Raw genomic sequence first — 14,813 nt, 5'->3', positions numbered from 1 at the left:
TAGGGGAAATAAAACATAGTTCCATTATGCGGCAGTGAGAGTTTGCCTCAGGCAATGTTAATCACTACCACTTGGAATTTATTTTACATGTTACAGGTTAAAGCACATAAAGATATGCTTTTATTTCGTTTGATCTCAACAGAATAAAGTACAGAGAAGAGATGCTAATCATCTAAAGTAGCTACATAGACCGGTGACAACCGCTACTTAGACTTGTGCTGGACGGATTCCATCCCCTTGATAACATTTCGAGCCTCCACTGTCAAGACACCACCTTAACTGAAACCGTACTATGACGGAAGCTTACTGTACAGAGAAGAAATGAACAAGCAGATAGGTCCCTGGATGGCAGGGTTGGGAGTTCAACCAATGCAAGGGCTACAAGAGCCAGACCATGCCAACAACTCAAGTCCTTGAGTACTTGCTCTGGTTGGGTTAGAATCAGGCAGGGAGATGAAGGGAAGCCTACTAACACCACATCCAGACAGCTTTGCCTCAGAGGCTAGATCTATGAATCATCCAACTCAACAAGGTGTGCCCGCCTTTCAGCAGCCTTTTTCCGAATAAAGATGCCCCATCTCAGGGCTGCCTTGAGCTTGAGCCACCCAACTACAGCTTTGCCTGATGAACGGGAAGCTTCATTATCAAAACCATAATTCAGAGATGGGGTGGACATATATGCTGAGGAATGAGGATAGCCATCTTCAGTAGCATTAAAGGAAGTATGGCCATGGTTTCCCATGTTAAAGATACGGAGCAAATGCTGCATATCTTCATTTTCAAGCATCTCATGACTTCTCATTCGAATCTCCTCCTCTGAGAAGAAATCCTCGACTCCCCTATAAGTAGGAATATTTGATGTGCCAACACCATGGAAATCTGGCATGGATGACTGTGATGAACCAAGTGCTAGCTCATTATCATTTCCTGGAAGCTGGACCTGCTGTGAAGCACTGACCAAGTGGTTCTGTAGAGTGAATGAAGCACCATTCAACTGAGTCTGAGCATTAAGATGTACATTTTGTGATTGCAGCGACAGTCGGGCAGCCATACTATCATCATAACCTAGAGAGATGGAGAACAGTCAACAACAAACATGTACAGATGCAAAAACTTAATATTCAAATACCGGTCTCAAAAGCACATAAGCAGGCACCAGGCAACAGCACCTTTTATTTATTAAAAAAAGAATTGGGAGAGGGATTGCAGTTTTCACTTCTTCTACGTACTCAAAATGAGTTTCTAAAAAATGACAATTAATAAGAAATTCATGTTCACGTTCACGTTCACGTTCAGTCAAGTATATATACCTCCAACATTTAGACCAGAATCCATGGGAGGCTGCTCTGAAGGAACTGGCACTGACAGGCTTGGTAGAGTTTGCTGTTGGTTTATCGAATTTGGATAACCTTGCAGGTCCATTGGAACATTGGCTTGTGAAGCACCTGCATTGTCATCTTCCTTAGAGCCTAACAGAGACTTGCCATCATACTCTATAACATGCATCCAATTTTCATATGCCTTCTTTACCAAGGCATCCACATAAACCTGCAAGAATGAGACCAGTGAAAGTTTTCTTAAGCTTTTTTTTTTGGTATCATTTTTTTCCATATTATGGCAAGCACGTAAAGGACATGAGCAAAAGAGTAGTTGAATTTAATTTGTTAAAGCAAAAGACTGCGACTTTGAAACAAAGTCATCTGCAACGCTCCAACCAACATAAAAGAGGTAAACAATACATGAAAATTAAGACAAGGACTAGATAAACTTCCACTATTATTAATAAAATAAACATAGTGTATTTGAAAATGGAAATCCAAACTAAATAGAATACATATCAGAACTGCAAGTTGATTTACCTTCTGGTTGTCTGAGAGAGACTCAGCTGCATAATATTCTCCATTAGCAATTAAACCACTCAACTCATAGATGTTGTTAAAGACTATGCCAACAGTCCGAATGTCATCAGGATAATAAACATAAAGTTTCCCACTTAGAACACAAGTTTTTGCATGCTCCACCAGAACATCCCACATCTTGTTTGACATTCCACTTCCAAGAATCTACAACAAATGGATCAACAAAATAGTTACAGACAGAAGAACAAAATATATTTCTGATTAGAGGATGAGATGCAGAAGCCTTACATTTCTCAGCCTCTGAGAGTCCCTAACCACAAGCTGTAGAAAGTCTTCAACCGTAAAAATTCCAGCTTTATTGAGCCTCTTGTGAAATGAACCATCTTTGCCAATCTTCTCCAATCTCCAGACCTCATCATTTAATGCAGGTGGATAGTGTTTCTTGTATACTGATTAGGAAAGAGAAGGAAAAGGCAATATTTTACTGGTTTTGAGATAAACAAAGCTAAGTCCATAGATTTTACCAAACAAAAAAAAAAGTTAAGCATATAATAGACGATTTGGCACAAATAAAAGAACTCACATTCTCCTCGGTGATCCTTAACAGTGAAAGCATCTGTTTTTGCTTCACGAATACGGATGCCTTCACAAGAGCCAGAGGCAACCTTTAGCCCTAGCCTGAATTTCCTGCTCCTAATCCAGCTTGAGTTGTCTGTAAATGTTAGCTCCCCTAGTGTTCCTACACCATCCTTCAGCGTCACTTGCAGATCTCCAGTTAGGAGTGGCCTCTTCCCTTCACGCTCCTTGACAACATGGCTATCAAATTCTTCTTGAGTCCAGTTATCATCATCTTCATTGTTGAAATCACCCTCAAGCACAACAACATCTAGTTTCACAGAGGACTCTGGACCACACGTGACAACATGACGAGTGTTTGAATCAATCAAGACAATATGGATAGCAGCACCCTGTTCCCCTTCGACTTTCCCTCCAGTAAAGAGAGGGAGAGACAACCTGGATCTAAAGTGCACTTGCAAATTTCTTCCATCAGGTCCTTCTATCCGTTTTGGGGAAGAACTGCATTTTCTAACCATTAAAGAATGAAAACAAGAGGCAGAGGCATCATAAACCCTTTGAAAAATAAATTAACAGCAACAATAAAAAGCGCATCAACCAGAAAAGTGCAGGGAAAAACTGCATCAATCGGAACAATAGTCACCAGAGTTTTGAATAATCAAAGAGGAGAGAGAGAGAAAGAGAGGAGAAAAGAAAGGCAGTCCTGGGGCATATAACAGAACTTGTCACCGGAAGAATGTGCAAAATATGCTATGCTAAAATGGATAAAAGATGAAATTTGCAGCGAAATCCCATGGGAATGAATGCTAGGAAGGACATCTATATTAGACAATAATGTTATCACAAGCACAACATTGATGGGGCATGTATGTAAGGAAAAACAAAATGGCACTGGTACAACACAACGGTAATTCCAAACTCTTGTTGACTATTTTGCAGTAAAATATTAATGGGGATTTAGCAATGACAAAAAAAAAAAAAACCATGAAACTTTCCAAAAGTATTGAAAACATTTTGTTACTATATTATTACAAGATTTAAAAAGAAAAAACTGGTTCATACTTAGCAGTAAGCTTGGCAGGGCCTAGCTTCGCTAAAGCGCGTTCCACTTCTTCACTGACCTGTTCAAATTGCCAAGACCAGAAGCGTTGTGAGTTTGTAAAACATCACCATCCAAATTAGAAATTGAACTAAGTAGGAACTTCAAAGAGAAGAATAACATCCGGCATCTTACAACTCTTCGAAGAATAGGCTCCAATGATGAGCAAAGTTTCTGCAGACTATCCACCTTCAAAGCTTCAACTATCACACTGCATCAAGGTTAAAGCTTTATGTTAACAAAACAACTTATTTACTTACCAACAAATAGCAAAAGTTCCAAAAGAATTTCGACAAAAAAACAAAAAAAAGAATCAAACTGCAGTCAAAATTATACATCAAATACATTCATCACTAGTCAAAACTAGTAAAAAAAATAAAAAAGAAGAAAGTCAAGGCAAGAAAGACAGGCTTTTTTTCAGCTTTCTAAGCTCTGTCAGTCAAGACACTGCAAGTGCACCAACACCCATGTCCTATTTTATTTCATCTTGTTGACATAGCAGAGTTGGCTCATAAGAATACACCCACATGAAAACAACAACACAACTATGGCCTCCCTGCTTTTCCCATCACCTTTTCTCTTAACTTATCAAACTGTCTTTGTTTTATAATTAAACCATAACAATCCAAAACAATTTCTTTTAAAATTAAACAACTTTCTTTTTTTATATTAAAGAAAAGAACCCTACATTTTAATGCATGCAAAAACGGTTATGAGAGAGTATTTCTCTTTCTTTTCTATTCTGACAACTTCTTACAGCATCTAAACCATGAATGCAAACCTTTCAGTCACAGTTCAATAAGAAAACTTTTTGCCTACAGCAACAAAATCACACTCCCAAAAGAAAACATAAAAGACAGACGAAAGACGATAAAAGTGTTAGCTTTGAAACACACAGAGAAGAAAAAATGAAAGAGAAAAGAAAGAGAGATAGACCTAGCAAGAGCTGGTCGTTTCCTATCAGGTCCTTCATCACCAGAACTCGAATCCAAACCTCTCTTCTCTCTCGCCATACTATTCGACCTCTCCATATACCTCGTTTGCATTTTCGAGCTCAGTCTGTTTGGTTGCCGAGAAACTACCAGGAACCAAAAAAAAAAAACTAACCCAAATCAAACTTTTCTTCCTTTTCTTTCCTTCTTTTTATTCTCTCGTCACTTACTTTGAACTTTCCATTTCTCACAAACAAACGCAAAGCTCGAAAATCTTTCTCTTTTTATTTCCCTTCAAAAGCAGATTCAATTTAATCCAACAACAAAGGAATCAATTTCTTTTTCTTCCCTTTTTCTTTTCTTTTTAAAATTTCTAAAAATAAAAAATAAAATGCCAGAGAAATGAAAAAGGGCACTAAAGAGAGAAAAAAAAAAAGGTAAAAAAGACGGAAGCGGGAAAGTGAAAAGAGAGAGAATTGGATTTTTTGGGGTGAGAGAAGCTTCCAGGAAACGTCTGCGAATTTTCCTTATTGTTTTCGTTTGTTTGGAAGCTTTTTCAGCTTGTTTGTCGACTTGTAATTCACAGTGACGGCTTTTTATCACTGTTTGCTATTCTGTTTGGACTCGGACCTTAAACCCTCGCACGGTCGCCATAGCCGTGATCTTCCCCCCAGAGCTGCGGGATCTCGTGATCGGAGCCGTTCGATTACGGATTCTCATCATTTTTTCAAAGTAATCATTGCGGTTCCTGATCAATTTTTGGATTCGAACGTGATTGTAAGTGTTAGGTTTAGATCCTAACATCCATAATTACATCAATTTTTATATTGCCATAGTTTCCTGTTAATTCGTCGAATCTCACCTTCGAGTCTGTCCTTTTAACTAGCTTCCAACCATCGCTATTGATTTTCCATTTTGTTTTTGGCCAGACATTAGCAGAGGATCGGAGTGCTGCATTTTCAAAGAGACAAACGCTTCCCAAAAAGTTTTTCGCTTATTGCAACACGCCAATACTACGCCGTCGCTTTGGTATCGCTTCTGTTTGTTTGTTTTTCGGTTTTCTCCTTTTTTGAATATAGTAATCCATAACATGTTTGGTAATATGTCCTTATTTTCCAATTTTTTATATACAAATGCACATAAAAATTTTATAAAATTATCAAAAATAAAAATTTCATATTTCGTACATCATACTATCATAATATTTTTAAAAAATTTAAAATAAATTTTTATTTTTAGTTTTTAATTTATTTTTTATATTTTTATTTTGAATGAAATAAATTTATCAATTAATTATTATTTTATGATGATAATATAACATATTAATATGATATAATAATATAACATTTTTCATCTTTTACGTAAATGCATTAATATTCAATCAAATTTATATAAATATACAATAACAAATAATATTTTAATTAATTTCAACTGTTAATTATCAAAACCTATAATCTATTTGAATCAATATAAAAATAAAAATTTAATTTAATTTAATAAAAAATAAAAATTTATTTAAATAATTTAATTTTATATTTATACTATTTAATTAATAAATACATTGTTATTTTTATTTAATATTAAAAGTTTAAAACAGAAAGAAATAAAACAAAAACTAAATACCAAAAACTAAATACCAAACGCAGCCTTAACTATCTTTACCTATTCATACGTCAAAGATTCCACGAAAAAAGGTTTCTGTTTCCATAGAAGCAATCAGGCAATTTTGGTCCGTTTCTTCTCAAAGAGACAAAAATGGGAGGAGCAGACCCTACCGTACTACCATGAAAGAGATCTATCTATCCTCCTGCGTCTCGTGGGGTTTGTTGTTCTTAGTTAGGACTCCTTGCACTTGTCTTCTACCAAATTAATAATTGAAGGGTCAAAAAGAAGCAATGCCCAAAACATATAAGCACCAGTGAAGCAAGTTGATGGTTTGGAGCAGTGAGTCAGTACATGCATACTAGTGCTGGAATAAATCCTACACGTGAAAAACAGCTCAAAGCACTTTGAACTGAAAGCAGAAAGGTTTGCCATAACTGAACTCAAAACAGCAAAGGAACAGATCATACACTGCGAGGGGGAGTTTCCCCGTTGAAACCAGTAGGCAGTGGAAAAACCATGGTAAAGACAACATAGGAGTTATACTTGCTAAGTGTCAATACAATAAAACATTGCAAACATCCAAGCAGAAGATGTCTGCCGGTGGTGGCTGGTTAGACCTGTATTACACTACTCGAAGTAAAAAAAAACATATGGTATGGTATCCATGGCTACAAAAAATTTTGTTCAAGGTGATTAATGCATTTTCTTGTTCTCTTTCTTCCCCTTATTTCTGTCCCTTTTAGTAGGTGGCCTAGATCTGTGTCTTGCAACTTTCTTCAATGGTTTACGTTTACTCACAGGTAAGTTGTGCTTTCTATCAACTCCATCTCCAACTGATCTGTGCATTGCCGTATGCGTCTTTACACTAGTAAAGTTTTCTTCCTCCCGAGAAATCTCACTTGTTGTCACAGTGACAGTCATGTTGCCACTATCGTACATTGTTGTCCCTTACACCAATAAACAAAAACCCAACCACGTGAGAAGAAATAAACAATAGGTTTAAACTTTTTTTTTAATTGGGGGAAGGGGGATTTGAATCCTACTTTCTAGGCAAGGGGAACATGTATCAATCAATAAGTCAAATGTTCAGGTGCAACAAAGGTTTAAACTTGAATCATAAAAAGGCCACATTGCAATATGGAAGATACAAGGGCATGTAAAATCCATTGTTCTCAATGAAGCATTATAGTAGCTTGTGAATCCATCAGCTCATAGGATTAGAATAATACCAGAAACTGATGCAGTTGGCTCACTTCCTTCATCCTCCTCATTGTTCTCATCACTTTCATCAGGTCCTGATGCTGTGCTGGGTGGAGCTCCCCCATATAAGGCAAACTCTTTTTCTAACTTTCTCTGAAAAATTCATCGAGCAACAAAGTTTGTAGCTTCAGATTGTGTCCAAGTTAGATGAAAAAGCCAAATATTAACATACAAGTAGCAGTCTATGTGCAATGAACAAAACACACACAGCTTAACGAAAAAACAATCATAACATGAGTGACAACTGACAACCATGGAAGATCAGCATGACTCCAATACAAACTAGAATCACCTAGGATAACTAGCACACTCATGAACTCACAGACACATATCCCAATTCCTCATATAATCTCATTACATTTTAAACAGGTGTCAACAACTAAAAGTTTCCTGACTTTGAATACCTTGAACTCTTGATTACCCAGGAAGGTAAACGGATATAAGAATGACTTGGAAGCATAACATTTACCCAAAGTGACATGTGTGTTATTTAAATCAAATTAGCAGATAAATGGTGATAATCCTTTCAGAGTGGCTAATGGGGCAATCACCAACTTAACCATATTTTCATAAACCTTAAATTGCAATGCCTTGGATAAGTATTCGAATGAGGGAAACAGACAAATGCAATGAACTTGTTTCCTATAGTTCCAGTGATATATTTTATAATCGTAATTACAAGCAATGCTTCAACAGCAATGATTATTGAAATTTAACGCAACAACTAAGGCAAAAAAGAGTAAGTTAACAATGCTAGCGTAGTTTCAATACATTTGAAGCATTGACATGAAACGGCATCGTATAATCTCAACAAAAGAAAAAGAAGAAAACCTTTTTGCGCTGTTCAATACGCTTGCGGCGTTCAGCCTCCTCCTGCTTCTTCTGGGCTTCCTTTCTTCGCTTCTTCTTCCTCTTGTGAAACCCAGTCACGTAATCCCTTAATCAATTCACACGATTATAAGTACGAACTACGAAGCGAAAGGTTCGCTTTTCAAAGAAAAATAATGAAATAAAGCAAGTGCTCCGCGCGTGCTATAGTACCTGAGATCCTTCTCGTTGAAAGAAACGGCGAGTGCTTTGTTCTTGAGAGCTCTCTTCTTTATGTGGCGGCCTCGAGGCTTTGACAGCTGCTGCGGTGCTTCCTCTTCGTACTCTTCTTCCATTGCTGCAGCAATAGAGTTCCCTACTCTCCCCCTTTGTCCTGGTTGCAGCGGGGGTTTAACGAGCCGGGGTTTGGAGGATGGGCCTTGGGTTTGGGCTCAATGTGGCTTGTTTTCTTGTTCTTGATCCAGTCTATTGCGTGCTTCGACACAGGCCTTAATGTTTTAGTCCTTGAACCCAGAAAAAGCATGGGCCTTTATGCTTTGTCTTTGAGCCCAAAAAAATTCACGATGCTTGTCTCTATCATTAATTTTTTTTATAAACTTGATATATGATATGATTAGGTGACAATTGACGTAATTATATAAAAATTACTATAAAATAAATCAAATGATTACATCATCAAACTACATGAATAAAAAATTGAATTCATGTTGAATTAAGGACTAGTAAATTTTCAATAAGAGGGTAATACATATCAACACTAACAAGTTTGGGGCATGACTTAAAAAGATTTAATACTTGGAGTTTGTTTACATAATCATTTTGGACATTTATTGTGTCTATATTTAGCAACAACCCTTCACCTATACAATTTACTACCTTACTAAATTAATAAATCTACTTGAACCCACTATTTAATGCATTAAATAAGCTGTTATTAGCAATTACCTAATTGCTTTTAACAATACAGAATAACACTACTAGAAGCTACTGGTCCATCTTATTTTTCCCCTAAGAAGATAGTCAACTAGATTAGGATTGGAGTTTGACCGGTAAGCCACATTTAAAGAAATTAAGGTGAAATTAGAAGAAAACACGTGTCATGAAAACCTATAACGCTTAAAGTAAATATAAACACAGCTCAACAATCCTGAATCTTAGGGTGGCGCATTATCTCCATGATACTCTCATCATTTCCCTCACGCTCCACGCGCCTTTTTTCAGTTTATTTATTTTTATTTGTAATAAAAATAAAATAACATTTCGTTAATTATTCCATAAATGAATTTTCCTACAATTGGCAACGCGAGGGCGCGTGGCCATATCCAGCAGCTCGAACAAGAGCGGAAAAAAACGACCAAGAACGAACAAACCGAACCCGACGTAAAAAGGGAGGCAAAAGAAACGTCTCACTGACCACCATCAATACCATTCCTTAACCCGGTTCTCCAGCCCATCCAAACTGAACCGGACCAAAATCGCCACCTCCCTCCCTCCCTCCCTCCCTCCCCAATTTAACTCTCACTCTGACAGATTCCAATCATTTTCAAAACTGGTACTGACTATGGATCAAGGTGGTCAACCCGAGAACCTTTCCACGTTATTATCGGACCGAGTCTTAGTCAATGGGACGGTGGTTCCCCTCACATTTACCGGAGATGGGAAGCTCCGGTGGACAGGTAAAGATCAACGGTGCTTGACCATGGAGAAGGAGGTTCTCGGATTCGCCTTGGAAGGTACTAGAATCCAAGTCAAGTATGCTGTCGAAAAGGGAGATGGAATCTGTTGCCTGTGGAACAGGGGAGATTTGGTGAGGCAGAGTTTCGTGTTCGAGCCTCTCTCAGATGATTCCCTCAGGCTCTGGTCGCAGAAGCTGCGTGATTACATCGATTCTCTTGGTACTAAAAACTTGACCCTTTGCAAAAAATTATAGTTTATTATTTGTCTCAATGAATTGCATGCTTTATTTTCATAACAGGACGGCCAAAGAGACTATTAGTATTTGTGAACCCATATGGAGGGAAGAAATCTGCGACTAAAATTTTCTCAGAAGACGTAAAACCTTACCTTGAGGATGCTGATGTCCAAATTACGGTGATAGGTTGGGATTCAATGTTTCACAAATCGATTTTTTAATTTCCCACAATGCTGTTTCTCTAATTTGGATGACTAACTCAATTTCTCAGAAACTAAACATCAGTTGCATGCAAAAGAAGTTGCCAAGACTTTGGATTTATCAAAGTATGATGGAATTGTTTGTGTTAGTGGAGATGGAATCCTTGTTGAGGTCAGTCTTTTTAATTCCCAGAGTATTCCATTATTGTAAAATTTTGTGGCTTTATTTTTATCTATCTCAATTTTGTTCCAAACTTTTTAGTAGGTGGTAAATGGACTGCTTGAAAGAGAAGATTGGGCTGCTGCAATAAAGATTCCTATTGGAATGGTTCCTGCTGGTTCGTTTTCTTTCTATAACCATGTTAGTATAAGTTAAAATTTCTTTTATGTATAATTTGTGAACGTAAATTCATACCTGGGTTGTGTTTTACAGGAATTTCTTGATTTTTGGAGCCTTTAAAACTTATAGTTGAAAACTAAAGCTCTCTCTTTGTCATAAAAGTTAAATTTTTTGGGTTGTTTGCAAAGATTTACTGGTTTTTTGGCCAACCAATGATTCACTGTTAAAATATGCGACACATAAAGATCTTTGCTTGTCACTATATATTGATTATCTGGTGAGTTCATTCATCCGAGACAATTAAAACTTGCCTTTCTGCTCTGTTTAGTGTTTACTTGTTCCTCATTATGATTGCTGATCGTTTTGATTTTCTTTCCCCACTTAATTTCCCTGAAGAGAATGATGATAATTGACAAATTATTCTAATGATTTATTTAATCAGTGTTGATATCTGATGGTAAATGTTAGTGGCTGCAGGGACAGGAAATGGGATGGTAAAGTCTTTGCTGGATGCAGTTGGTCAACCATGCAGCACATCTAATGCCATTCTTGCTGTTATCCGAGGTTAACAAGGGTGTCTGTTATTTTGTTGAGAACATAGAATTGTGTTTTTTCTGATCAACAAATAGTATTTCATTTTGATTGAAGAAATTCTTGGCTTAATGTTTTTCTACCGGCAGGTCATAAATGTTCACTGGATGTAGCTACTATCTTGCAAGGAGAAACTAGATTTTTCAGTGTGTTGATGCTTGCATGGGGTATGTAAAATTCTTTCACTTTTTAATAATGGATTGCATGTATGGACTATGTTTCATTTTCTGCCTTTAATGTGGATCTGTCGGCAAAAGTTTGGTGATGTATGCATCTGTTTTGATTTACTGGTCATGAGCTTTAAACATATTGCAGTTTTTACGTGGTGTTCCTTTTGTTTCAGGTCTGATTGCAGATATAGACATTGAATCTGAAAAATATAGGTGGATGGGGAGTGCTCGTCTTGATTTCTATGTACGTCCCTTCATTTTATCTGGTTTGTTTTTGTGCTTGTGTACTTTTGTAATAGCTTTTGCACCTGATTTAGGGCATAGCTTGTATGGTTCCATAAATACTATTGGGATTTGGTAATGAGAATTGTTTCTTTCTTGTGTAGGCTCTTCAACGTTTATTACATTTAAGGCACTACAATGGATGTGTTTCTTTTGTGCCTGCTCCTGGCTTTGAAGATTATGGGGAGCCAACAGGTTATCATGGTGAACCTACCAGTGAAAAAAGCCCAACTGAGGAGAATTCTGTGAAAACTCAACGGCATGGGTACCATGGGTCTGATTTTAAGTTGGAGAATAAACATTGGAGGACTATTAGTGGACCATTTATTTCAGTTTGGCTTCATAATGTACCATGGGGAAGTGAAGATTGCATGGCTGCACCCAAAGCAAAGGTTTATTTTACGCTAACCTCTCAATGTAGTAATTTATTAACTTTTCTGTAAAATTCTCCTAGTTTGTTGCTTTCCTCATCCATATCCATAAGCAACATGCCTTTAACCTGTATGCAGCATTTGCAGTGTGATTAACCCAACTTTACAGTTTTTCAGTTTGTCCAGACTCCACTGAAATTGACACAAAGGTCTAGAAAAAATTACCATGTATCTTCTGCTCTGCCTTATTCTCACTTTTACAGAGTATACATTAAAACACAAAGCAAAGCAATTGAAATTTTCATCCTTGTATGATGTACAGCATATGAAGCTTTATAGCTGCCAGAATTTCGCATGTAGATGCCCTCTTGATCTGGAGAAATTTAGGTTGAGGAATGCATAAGATAGTGTATTCATGCTTCTATAATAGAGAATAACTATTATGTAGAATCTGCAGTGCAAGAACCAAGTTTCACTTCTACCACTTTTGATTTGTAATAGAATTCCTACAACCATGCCATTCTTACTCTATGCAATTCACATGTGTTCTGTTTAATTTTGCACAGTGGACTTATCGAATAGAACTTTTAACTTTTCAGGTATGAGATTCTCAGTTTGATTTATGATTCTAACATGCATAACTAACATTACTCTTATGTTTCTTTTGTTGGCCGTAATTGCAGTTCTCAGATGGTTGTTTGGACTTGATTATCGTCCGGGACAGCCCAAAATTACCCTTGCTGTCATTAATGTCAAAGATGAATGATGGGAGTCATGTAAAATCACCACATGTTACCTACATTAAGGTGAGTTCACTAAATGAACCTGGTATGATTCTTTAACTTTCTTCTACACAAGGTAGCAGAGATTATGGTGTTATTTTATCTCTCTAGTAATAAAGCCGTCCATGTTCTGTATGTTCGTTGACTAAATTACAGGTGAAGGCATTTGTATTGGAGCCTGGTCCACGTGTTGAGGATCCGGCAAAGGAAGGGATCATAGACTCAGATGGTGAGGTCCTTGCGAGGGGAAAAGGAACATACAAGTGCGACCAAAAGGCCCTTATGGCCTATGATAAGCTTCAATTAACCCTGGATCAAGGTTTAGCTACTTTGTTTGCACCTGTATAGGCTTGGGTGTCGATTATAAATGAATCTTATTTGCGATCTCATGGATTTGAAATGAAGAAACAAGTGTTTCACAGTTGTTTTTTTTATTTAATTTTGGCTGTGCAGAACCCACAAAGGAGAAATAAAACGGATTGGAATCTGAATGACTTTACTGTATTATTACAGCATGATTGCAACTATTATCTGGAAACAGAACAAGCACTCTGCTATCACGGGCTTTGAACGTGTGACCGGTGAGGAGAAAGCCGCATTGCCACCCGCAGCGGCTGACAGCCTCCTAACTATTAACGTAATGGGAAGCGATTCTGATAAGTGATAACTGAGAGGGGCTTTGCTCTTTCCTGACAGAGTCCCATTTACATGGCCACTTTCTAATCTTTCTTTTTATTTTTTCCCTCTGTCTGTGTCTTTGGACTTGGGTTAAAACGTGAAGCATGTTTGAAATAGTGAGGCGTGGCCCCGTGGGGACATGCAGCGGGTACGTTACCAAAAAGTAAACGCATTCACATACGATTCCGTAATGCCATAAGTTAAGAAGGTCCCACTTTCATGTGGGAACAGTAACATAACACCGCTCTGTATCTGCTTCTGTTTCTTTGACGGTTTGGTTTGGTTCGGTTTTCGGCGGGCGATCTAAAACAATGCGAGGACCTCAAAGACAAAAGAGTCAAAAGCCATATAGGCAAGGGCACTCTCACATTCACACCCACACCCACTGACCAGGAAGCTCTCGAGTCTCCGACTCGACTCCCGTTCTGGATGAGTTGGGTCCCTTTGACAAGGTCGATGACACGACAACCAGATCAAGTGAATCCAGTTGCAGCACATTAAAGTAGTTCCCAATATCATGTCAGGCTTGAGAGTTGAGATTTTCTTTGACGTCACTTTTGGCCTTTGGGTATGGGCACTTCCCACTCTAGACTACCTACTTATATCGTAGCCTGTAAGATTTTACTACTATTATGGCTTTGATCAAGGTATGCATTTACACGGCCACGTCATATGTGCTGCAACTGGATTTTCTTGCTTTCCTTCAACGGGGCTCTCATTTCATACATGACTTTGATATAATTTAAACAATGGAAATTTATTCTAGCTAGTCTTTATTTGAATTACATTACGCTTTATAGTTTAATTACCATTTTGTCTTGCTTTTGTCATTTGTTTTATTGGAAGAAAGAATTTTAGTCCCATTTTTTGAATAGAAAAATATGTACAATTTTGTAAACTTCATACTGTGTAAATTACTATAAAATATGTCATTTGTTGGGGGAGAGATTTAAATATTAAAAATTATATTAAAAAACTCAAAATAAAAAAAATCGTAAAGACAAAAAATCAATGACGAAATTTAGGAACCAATTCGTGAGCATCATAAAAAAAATTCAAGAATATCATGATGAAGGTTACCCCAAAATCTACTTTAGATCAATTTTTTATCTCTGGTCACCCACACTTGAGCTAATTTATATTTTTTCACTTTTTTCCCCGATGGTTACATAATTAAAATTTGAATTCAAAAAATTCTTAGATCTTTCATATTTATATGTGTATATATGTATACATGTGTTTCATTAAATAATATGAAATATCACCTTTACAAACCTTAACACACTTATATATATATATATATATATATATATATCACCCTCACAAAC

The 14,813-nt window shown here is 37.0% G+C and overlaps 3 protein-coding genes and 1 long non-coding RNA gene across 8 annotated transcripts; 2 read left to right on the top strand and 2 right to left on the bottom strand.

Annotated features, from left to right (window-relative positions):
• Positions 1-4,903, bottom strand: LOC18596948 (calmodulin-binding protein 60 B). 2 transcript variants are annotated; one of them, XM_007025720.2, is made up of 8 exons: positions 4,471-4,903; positions 3,670-3,745; positions 3,498-3,556; positions 2,443-2,945; positions 2,148-2,308; positions 1,860-2,063; positions 1,311-1,548; positions 1-1,065 (listed from the first exon to the last, which is right to left on the bottom strand). In XM_007025720.2, exons 1-8 carry the CDS (start codon positions 4,578-4,580, stop codon positions 509-511), a joined length of 1,908 nt encoding a protein of 635 aa, XP_007025782.2. In that variant the 5' UTR covers positions 4,581-4,903; the 3' UTR covers positions 1-508. The 2 variants fall into 2 exon arrangements, with proteins under 2 accessions (XP_007025782.2, XP_007025783.2); XM_007025721.2 differs by having other exon boundaries at positions 2,443-2,936.
• Positions 4,896-5,569, top strand: LOC108662589. The gene is made up of 2 exons (XR_001928502.1): positions 4,896-5,243; positions 5,396-5,569. It is a non-coding gene; the product is annotated as an uncharacterized LOC108662589 (long non-coding RNA).
• Positions 6,482-8,545, bottom strand: LOC18596947 (ribosomal RNA-processing protein 17). Its single transcript, XM_007025719.2, has 4 exons — positions 8,373-8,545; positions 8,163-8,268; positions 7,301-7,424; positions 6,482-7,018 (listed from the first exon to the last, which is right to left on the bottom strand). Exons 1-4 carry the CDS (start codon positions 8,492-8,494, stop codon positions 6,765-6,767), a joined length of 606 nt encoding a protein of 201 aa, XP_007025781.2. The 5' UTR covers positions 8,495-8,545; the 3' UTR covers positions 6,482-6,764.
• On the top strand, positions 9,488-14,290 carry LOC18596946 (sphingosine kinase 1). 4 transcript variants are annotated; one of them, XM_007025717.2, is made up of 11 exons: positions 9,488-10,054; positions 10,135-10,257; positions 10,343-10,443; positions 10,537-10,609; positions 11,089-11,175; positions 11,292-11,369; positions 11,546-11,616; positions 11,759-12,046; positions 12,709-12,831; positions 12,964-13,126; positions 13,321-14,290. In XM_007025717.2, the coding sequence occupies exons 1-11, from the start codon at positions 9,721-9,723 to the stop codon at positions 13,323-13,325; spliced, it is 1,446 nt and encodes a 481-aa protein (XP_007025779.2). In that variant the 5' UTR covers positions 9,488-9,720; the 3' UTR covers positions 13,326-14,290. The 4 variants fall into 4 exon arrangements, with proteins under 4 accessions (XP_007025779.2, XP_007025778.2, XP_017978728.1 ...); XM_007025716.2 differs by having other exon boundaries at positions 13,261-14,284; XM_018123239.1 differs by having other exon boundaries at positions 9,489-10,054; positions 12,964-14,245.

Source organism: Theobroma cacao, chromosome 6 (assembly GCF_000208745.1).
Source record: "Theobroma cacao cultivar B97-61/B2 chromosome 6, Criollo_cocoa_genome_V2, whole genome shotgun sequence".
Lineage (NCBI taxonomy): Eukaryota > Viridiplantae > Streptophyta > Magnoliopsida > Malvales > Malvaceae > Theobroma > Theobroma cacao.
The sequence above is the reverse complement of the archived record's forward strand: the minus strand, read 5'-3'. Positions and strand labels throughout refer to the sequence as shown.

Coding starts and splice junctions, on each gene's coding strand:
- LOC18596948 (XM_007025720.2), bottom strand. CDS start 4,580: ATGCAAACGAGGTATATGGAGAGGTCGAATAGTATGGCGAGAGAGAAG. Junction 2,946..3,497: donor CCTGCCAAGCTTACTGCTAA/GTATGAACCAGT, acceptor TTTAATGGTTAG/AAAATGCAGTTCTTCCCCAA. Junction 2,309..2,442: donor TAAGGATCACCGAGGAGAAT/GTGAGTTCTTTT, acceptor TTTCCTAATCAG/TATACAAGAAACACTATCCA.
- LOC18596947 (XM_007025719.2), bottom strand. CDS start 8,494: ATGGAAGAAGAGTACGAAGAGGAAGCACCGCAGCAGCTGTCAAAGCCT. Junction 8,269..8,372: donor TTCAACGAGAAGGATCTCAG/GTACTATAGCAC, acceptor GAATTGATTAAG/GGATTACGTGACTGGGTTTC. Junction 7,019..7,300: donor GCCAACTGCATCAGTTTCTG/GTATTATTCTAA, acceptor TATTGGTGTAAG/GGACAACAATGTACGATAGT.
- LOC18596946 (XM_018123239.1), top strand. CDS start 9,721: ATGGATCAAGGTGGTCAACCCGAGAACCTTTCCACGTTATTATCGGAC. Junction 11,370..11,545: donor TGTGTTGATGCTTGCATGGG/GTATGTAAAATT, acceptor CTTTTGTTTCAG/GTCTGATTGCAGATATAGAC. Junction 12,047..12,708: donor TGGCTGCACCCAAAGCAAAG/GTTTATTTTACG, acceptor CCGTAATTGCAG/TTCTCAGATGGTTGTTTGGA.